Source organism: Pollicipes pollicipes, unplaced genomic scaffold (genome assembly GCF_011947565.3).
Source record: "Pollicipes pollicipes isolate AB1234 unplaced genomic scaffold, Ppol_2.1 Scaffold_1600;HRSCAF=1878_pilon_pilon_pilon, whole genome shotgun sequence".
Classification (NCBI taxonomy): domain Eukaryota; kingdom Metazoa; phylum Arthropoda; class Thecostraca; order Pollicipedomorpha; family Pollicipedidae; genus Pollicipes; species Pollicipes pollicipes.
In genome coordinates, this window is record NW_023595962.1 from 6,529,146 (window position 1) to 6,537,887 (window position 8,742).

At 55.5% G+C, this 8,742-nt stretch overlaps 1 protein-coding gene across 1 annotated transcript; it reads left to right on the plus strand.

The window, feature by feature from the left end:
* Positions 1-669: 669 nt before the first annotated feature.
* LOC119093173 (inhibitor of nuclear factor kappa-B kinase subunit beta) lies at positions 670-8,663 on the plus strand (the record flags this gene model as incomplete). The annotated part of the gene is made up of 10 exons (XM_037216091.1): positions 670-764; positions 3,554-3,656; positions 4,148-4,262; positions 4,601-4,703; positions 5,077-5,235; positions 6,146-6,261; positions 7,133-7,231; positions 7,726-7,833; positions 8,564-8,614; positions 8,645-8,663. Coding segments are annotated over exons 2-10 (873 nt in total), but the record flags the coding sequence as incomplete, so codon positions are not given.
* Between the last annotated feature and the right edge of the window lie 79 nt (positions 8,664-8,742).

An 8,742-nucleotide genomic window follows, 5' to 3' on the forward strand; every position in this document is an offset into this window, starting at 1 on the left:
CCCCCCCTGGGACCGCCCCAGTACCCGAGGACCTTAGGAATCTGGAAGCGCCAGATTGCTGTTTTCAGGCTTTTGGAGGCACTGGCGACTATAATTAGGCTAGTAGTGATATTGTGGCTTTGTGACGTCATGATACAATCAGCTGGAAGCGTTAGCGACCTTCACGATCGTCGCGTAATCAATACAGCCGCAACGCGACTTTGCGCCTTGATTGGGGACACAGCCCTGGAACTGAGGTTGGGGCGGGTTGGGGAAGGGTGGTAGAGCGCCTGGTTGGGGGTGAGGTGGGCGGGCGACGGATGGCATGATGAAATGCCTCTTTATTGTCATTATGTGCCACAAAAAGCTACTGAGAGCCCTTCATGAGTAATGCGGCGGATCTATTGGTACCATTAGTGTGTTACTTGGGTACTAGAACTTGTTAATTCAGGCGGTTTTAGGAAATTCGAGACCGACGCCAGTGGTACCAGAAGTCATAAGTCATTTATCAGTAACTACAGAGCGATACCTTCATAACCTTATAAGCGACCTATAAGTAACCGTCAAGCGAAAAAGCTTAGCCTTGCAGTCACAGAATGCTTTGGACATGATATAATATGCTGCTAGTCTGATTCAGCTATCTGTTCCAGAAAATCAAGCAAACTACTGGGTTCCTGGTTGCATGCAGAGCCTTGCTGGTTCTGGTCCTACTTCATCAGATCTTTTCCTATTTCACCAGCTTCATGACCTGGTTTTGAATAGCATCCAAAGCACAACATACCAGGGTAAAGATACATTCTGTTACCACTTTTTGGTTGCTTTTCTTCTGCACTAGCAGGATTTTACATGCCTGTATATTTTATGGCATGATCTTTGTTTCTACATGGCAGTATTCATTCCAAATGGCCTAAGCTCTTGAATGTGTTGCTTAACTGAAATGTCTGATGTCAGACTTGCTCAGACTCTGTAAAGTTGGTTGGCCTTTGAAAGCCAACTTTTCTTTAGCATGGATTTTGTCCTCTCATTGTGATGTTCTGCACAGCTGTATGTATCAATGGCATTATCCGTATGGTCTTTGATAGCATTTTAACAGTTAGCACTGCATGCATCCACTGCTGACCTATAGAACAACCTCACCTTTTCATAAGCTCTTGCCAGACAGGCATTTTCCATATTTATTGAAAATGACAAGAGGCATCTTGTCAAAAGTAAAGCCTCTAGATCTCAGCTTGATATTGCATCAGATAGTTTATATTAAACTGCACCACAGTAGTGCACTAGTACATGTGTGTACTGTACACTATTGTGCATGCTAGTTACATGTACATGTCACCAGTACATGTGACATGCTACTGAGGTACTTCTGGAATGGGCCAAATCTTGTGCAGTGAAGGTTGAAGTGGTCATTGTTGATTTTGTATGTCTGAGTCAGTATTAAGCCAACTATGTGGATAAGAGTGAGTTGTGTCAATGCCAACTACTTCACATTGTTAGAAATAGCACATCTTCATCTCCTGAAAACTGTCACATTTATATCGAAAAGATCTTATTTTCACTGCATTTATGCAACGCGGGTCGTAGGGTTTGTGGCGTCCTGCAAAATGGTTAGACCATTTCATAGGAAGCCACATTAGACCCATTCATATGAAATGGTTTAATGTGATGCCAGCAATGTCCACCTAACCCAGTGACCTGATAGGTGACCATTCCCTGACTCAGTGACCTGGCAGTGACATCCTCTGACCCAGTGGCCTGATAGTGACATCCTCTGATACAGTGACCTGGCAGTAACATCCTCTGATACAGTGACCTGACAGTAATATCCCCTGATACAGTGACTTGGCAGTGACATCCTCTGACCCAGTGGCCTGATAGTGACAGCCTCTGATACAGTGACCTGGCAGTAACATCCTTTGACCCAGTGACCTGACAGTGACCTCCCCTGACCCAGTGACATGGCAGTGAAATCCTCTGACCCAGTGACCTGATAGTGACATTCCCTAAGTGGCCTGGCAGTGACATCCTCTGACCCAGTGACCTGACAGCAACATCCCCTGATACAGTGACATGGCAGTGAAATCCTCTGACCCAGTGACCTGATAGTGACATCCCCTGACTAAGTGACCTGGCAGTGACATCTTCTGACCCAGTGACCTGACAGTAACATTGCCTGATCCAGTGACCTGGCAGTGACATCCTCTGACCCAGTGACCTGACAGTAACATCTCCTGATACAGTGACCTGGCAGTGACCTCCCTGATGTAGTGACCTGGCAGTGACATCCTCTGACCCAGTGACCTGACAGTAACATCTCCTGATACAGTGACCTGGCAGTGACCTCCCCTGACCTAGTGACCTGGCAGTGACATCCTCTGACCCAGTGACCTGACAGTGACCTCCCCTGACCCAGTGGCTGGACAGTGGCATCAGCTGACCCACTCACCTGATGTGTGTCCTTGTCCAGACTTGCTGCTGGTATTCTCAGGTGCTTGCTGAATAATGGCACAGCATCCTCATGGATCTTTGGCACTGGTGTTCTGTTTGCCACAAGGTGGTCATAGCTGTGAAAAGAGCTGGGGCACTGCTTGCGGATATTCCAGCCACAGGCCCCCCTCACTTCTCCAGTGCATCTCCCAGCATTTGCCTGTTGTGTGGACTGTTGACTGGACTGGTGTGGACTGTTAGGTGCTGTTCCCAGTGGCTTCCATGAGGAGTGCTGAAGAGGGTCAATGGCCAGAATGTCTGAGTTCATCATACTGGCTTGTTCCAGAGTCTTCTCCATGATGTAGCATGTGAACCATTAATCTGGAGGATTGCCCAGAGCTGATGATGCTTAAAGGGAATGTTCCAGGATGTTAAGGGAACTTTTCAGTGCAAAAGCTGCTCTAGACAACACAAGTTCTCTGTTAAGTTGACATGCTCCTCAGTATGTCATTGCTTGACTATGTTGTCATACCTTGCACAACATTGATTGGGAGCCAGTTGACCGACGTTATATCTGGAAAGCCGCCCAACAACGCCCAATATGAATGACTAGACAATTCTGTTTTCTTGGTCTTGATCACGGCATGGCCAACGGAATGGCAGGATTTGAAGTGCAGAATCTGGGATGCTTGGGTGACATTAAAATGGTCTTCAGAAATAGTCTGCATACCTCCATGGACATGTAGCTCAGAAAGTAGAAGGGCTAATGGCAAAAATGGTGGACTGCACTGAGTTATCTTCAAGATGGCTGTTTCAGCACAAAACCTCATACAAATGTGGAGCACTCCCTTTCACTTGACTCGACCAGACACTACTCTTTGTGATGAATATGATAATTGATATGCTTTAATCATGAGTTCAGCCAATGTTATCTGATCTAACATTTCCAATTGAGACCTGACCTGACCTGACCTGACCTGGTGACCTGAAATCGTGACGTGACCAGACCTGGTGTTATGAAATGGCCTGGCCTGGCATCTTAACCTGGCAGTGCATCCCGACCTGACGTGGCATCCTGACCAGACGCGGCACCCTGACCTGATGTGGCATTCTGGCCTGACCTGTCCTGACCTGACCTGGTGTCGGCAGGATGCCGGAGCGGGTCGGCGACTGGACGCGGGTGCGTGACATCGGCTCCGGGGGTTTCGGCACCGTCGTTCTGTGGACCAACGCCGACACGGGCGACAAGATAGGTCCGCGCACCGAGCCAGCGCCCCATCCCCCAGCGTGATGGGTCGTGTCCCACCCCGTGCCGGGTCGCCCTTTGCTGTATCACCCGCAGAGTATGGGGCGCGCTTTTAAGCGCCGTTGGCATTCCTCTATTGCAGCTGATGCATGTCATTTTGCTTGCGATTATCCTGCTCCGGTCGTGTTTTGTCGCCCTGTGTGATGGGTTTCTTTCAGTGGGCCCTGGGACGTATTGCCTATACCGCGCCCCCGACAGCCGGCAGCGTCACAGAGATAGTGGTGACGACCTGTGATTCTGCTGTATTGGTATTGGTCATTTGTATATTTCTCCGCGTTTCCGTGGATCGCCCGCTTTCGGAATCACGCAGCTCTGCTCATCACTCACCTGTTATACCGTGCGCGTTTGTGCGGTCGCGATGGCGCCTCGCGGGATTTGAACCCGCGACCTCCGCCTGTGGCCGCTCCGACCGCTGATGCGGCCACCGTCGGCCGGCAGCGATCAAGCAGTGCCGCTGGGGCGAGCCCGGGTCGGGCACGGAGGCCCTGCTGGTGCCCAAAGTGCGCGAGCGATGGCAGAAGGAGGTGGAGATCATGCTGAAGCTGGACCACAGGTGAGAGGGGGGAGGGGAGGTGGCAGGGTGCACCGCGGAGCGCTACCTGCACAGACGTGCTTTGAGAAGTCATGACGATACTGGTTGTGTGAACGTATTGGGTGCCCTGTCCCACGCGTATGTTCCTCTCATCTGTTTAGGCGTTTTCAGGTTGTTGTCATGCCGTTGTGAGTGCTCTTCACTAGCCCATATGCACGCCTTCATCCCATGGCCGTGAATGTAGTAGAGCCGTTGTGCGTGCGTCAAGACGTCCGCGCAGTCTTCCGACTGATTCCGGGAAGTGTGACGTCACATGTGGTGACGGCACCGGCTCTGTGACGTCGTACCTGGCTCGGCAGGGGTATCGTCAGCTGCATGCCCCTGCCGGCCGCCTTCCGCGTGGGCCCGACCGCCCTGCCCCGGCTCTGCATGGAGTACTGCGTGGGCGGCGATCTACGCAGGGTGCGTGCCGGGCCGGCCGGCCGGCGCCCAGTGGCCGCCGCCAGTCGGGCGGCGGGGGGTTTGTGCGGGCGGCGGAGGGTCGAGTACACTGTCTTCCGCTCTTGGTGCACAGCGTGAGGTTCTGGAAGGCGACTTTCTAGTTCGGACTGTCTCGTTCATGTGACCTGCGAACTGTTGCGTCGATTTGCCCGGAGGTCGGCATCGAGTCTCGCTCCAACGCCGAGGGTTGCTGCGGTCTGGGTTTGAGCTGGCCTTGTGCTCGTGTGTTGTGGATGGCCTCACTATGGCGTGACAGCCGACATGTGCTAGCTAAGCCGTGAGCTTCTGCGGCCTGCCGGAGCGTGCCTCGAATGACGTCAATATGACGTCACAGGTTCTCCTGAGCGCGGAGAACTGCTGCGGCCTGCCGGAGCTGGCCGTGCGCCGGTTTCTGAGTGACATCACGGACGCCGTCGGCTACCTCCACGGCCTGCGCATCATCCACCGCGACCTCAAGCCCGAAAACGTGGTGCTGCAGGAGGTCGACGGACGGGTGCGTGGGTTCGAGTCCCGCCGCGGGCAGTTTTCGCCGGCCACGGCTTGCCTCGGCCGTGGTGTCATTTTTGAGAGGTGTCTGCGCTGGTGTGCGTGACGCTGTCCACGTCTCTGTCTGGCTTCGCGCGCTGGTCGCGTCCACAGCCGGGCCGCATCCCGCGTGCTTAGGTCTTGTCGGGGCGGAGGAGGGGTCCACCCCGTCCATCTGGTCACGTCTCCACCGCCGGGGTCCACTCTATCCATCCAGTCACCTCTCCACCTTGGGGGTCCACCTCACTCATCCAGTCACCTCTACCGCTGGGGTCCACCCCGCCCATCCAGTCACCTTCCCATCTTGGGGGTCCACCTCACTCATCCGGTCACCTCTACCGCTGGGGTCCACCCCGCCCATCCGGTCACCTTTCCACGGCGGGGATCCACTCCGCCCATCCCTCCTTCCCACCGCTGCGGTGGCGAGCCGTCGCGAGAGGTCGGTATGCTGGGGCCGGCCTCCCCGTTACGTCGACTGTCGCGCGGCCCACAAACGCGCCGTGTGATGTGCAGGATATGTGGGGCGATGTTTTACATTATGCAGCCGCGGAATGTATGCACGGGCCTGGGCGCTACATAACGGTGCATGTGGTGTACCATCGGGACTCTGACACCACCCGATAACGCACCGAAGGACGCTGTGAAGACAGTATGTTCACGGCGCACAGTTGCAGTACCGATGCTTTTTTAGGATAACAACAAGGCCATGAAACCTAGCCATGCCAGGCCCCTCGTGTATACCAAGAAAGGTACGGCTACCCTAGCCGCAGTACAGCTACCCCTAAAATGAGCTGGCAAGGAGGCTTGTAAGCGCGATAACCCCCCCCCCCCCCCCCCAGGCGTGCTCGCAGGAGACTCACCCCCCCCCCCTTCTCCAGACCGTGTACAAGCTGATCGACCTGGGGTACGCCAAGGAGCTGGACCAGTCCAGCGTGTGCACCTCGTTCGTCGGCACGCTGCAGTACCTGGCGCCGGAGCTCTTCCTCACCAACAAGTCAGAGGCCGGCGCGTGCGGCGATCGCGTGCTGAAGGGTGACGATCGCGTGCTGAAGGCGTGACGATCGCATGCTGAAGGCATGGTGATCGCGTGCTGAAGGCGTGACGATCGTGTGCCGAAGGCATGGTGATCGCGTGCTGAAGGCGTGACGATCGCGTGCTGAAGGCGTGATGATCGCGTGCTGAAGGCGTGACGATCGCTGGGCTCTTCAGATATCGTGGAGCGAGCGAGCTACTGCCTGTGGCGGATTTGAACGGGGAATGTTTGTCGTTGCATTCCCCTCCAACAACAATGCCATGGGTGTGTTGCGTTTCCCTCCAGCAGCAATGCCATGAGTGTGTGGTAAGATACTTGCTCAGAAGCTCCTTTGTGCCTCATTTCGTAATGTGCATTCATTGTCCGTTGTGTCCTCCCCCCCCCCCCTTCCATTGTCTGTTGTTACTTCCCACCTGTATGGTTTACGTTATTACGCGCTTTCTGCCTTGTGTGTCATTACCCCTAAAGCACTCTTAGAATTCTCCCAGCCCAGATATGTGCATTGCCCATAACATTCTACTCTTATAATTTCCCTGCATCGCTCACGGGACCTAGCAAATTGTGCATATTTACTGTTGCTGTCTAGGCCACGCCTCGCTACACGACTATCATTCTCTCACCTTATCACTATTACTGTCACTATCACTATCCAGATCCCACAACTATCGCTATCAATCACTAGCACACAATCATGCCTCGTCGCGACGCCACATTCATCCCAGTCTCCCCTGCCAGCTCCCACGTCACCTCCCGTCCCTTCCGGTCCCGCCCTGTGCACCCGTCACCGGCGACCGTGACCCCGCCGAGGTCACGCGACCGGGGACCTCGGCAGGTACACCTGCACGGCCGACTACTGGAGCCTGGGTCTGGTGGCGCATGAGGTGGTCACTGGCGTCCGCCCCTTCTTACCCAACATGGTGCCCGCCAAGTGGTAAGCGCAGTCCGTGGCCGGGGACGTCCGCGACGTGCTGGGGGAGGGGCGCCTGGGGTGGAGAAGCGCCCGCCGCGCTGAGAGGTCTGCGGGCTTGTGGCGGTACGCACGTTCCCCTGGCTTGCGCTCGGTGCGAGCTTTTCTGCCTGCTGGCGTTGTGCGACTCTGGGGCTGGGGAGAGGTGTGGTATGCGGTATGTGGATGGTGTGGTATGCGGTGTGGATGGTGTGGTATGCGGATGGAAAAAGGTGGCAACGTGCGTTTTTGGATGGATTCGTTTTCCGAAGTGTGCCTTACATGGTTTGTGTTGTTACACGCACGGCCCCGCGGCCCCGGGTAGAGCGTGGCACGCCCGCAACCGCACACTTTTTCGCCCCTTATGTGTTTTCTTGTGGTGTTTTCTTGTCGCGGTGTGTCATGTGAATTGGCACGCTTGCGAACCGTGCCATGTATCGGTGACCTGACGCACCTGCACTTTGCCCGTCTGTCGCCAGGATGCAGCACGTGTCGCAGAAGGGCCCCGACGACATCTGCGCGGAGGAGTTGGAGGACGGCACGATCGTGTTCCGCTCGGAGATCGTCGGCTGTACCCATATCTCCAGGTCAGTCGCCGTCGACGCGGCGAGGCGAGCAGGTCGGTGACGTCCCAGCGTGGCGTGGAGCGTGGGTGAAGGGGGCCGGCATGGGCGGAGCTCACCATCTGGTCTGTTCCTCTCTCTCGGGCTCATCTCGAGTCCCCGCGGCGTCCCGTTTCTCCACGGGGAGGGGGAGGGGAGAGCTGCAGTATCAGCCGGGAGCCGGCCGAAACGCCGTTCAGGAAGGGACGCCGCCTCGTCACCCGCATCAACGCAAAAGAACAGTCCTTGCTTGCGGTGTGGCCCGCTGGCAGACCACGCCTACGATGGCCGCAATATGGGGACTTGCCATTGGCAGCGAGAGAAGAGAGGGAGAAGAGAGAGAGAGAGAGGAGAGGGAGAAGAGAAGAGAGAGAGAGGAGAGAGAGAGAGAGAGAGAGGGGAGGGACAGAGGACAAGGACAGGGACAGAGAGGGAGAGGGATATTATATATATATATATACATATATATATATATATATATATATATATATAATATCTATATATATATATATCTATATATATGTGCTGTGTGTGTGTGTGTGTGTTCTATTATGTATAACTAACGCGCCCACGGGCCGGTTGTTAACCGCCTAAGCTGGCCGTCGGTCAGCCCCTAGCCGCCTGGCGTTCACCAGCGACCCATCCTCTCACGGACCCACCGTCGGCCCCGTCTCCGCTGCCGACTGATCTCGGCCGGCGCTGTGCCCCCGGACAGGCCGCTGCGGCAGCAGCTGGAGCCGTGGCTGCGGCGCCTGCTGGACTGGGAGCCGCGGCGGCGCGGCCGCCTCTCCGCCGACTCGCCGCACGTGGTGGTGTTCGACCAGCTGGCCAGCTGCTGCAGCGCAAGGTGGTGACCGTGTTCGGCGTGGCCGGCTGCCAGCTGCTGCACCTAGA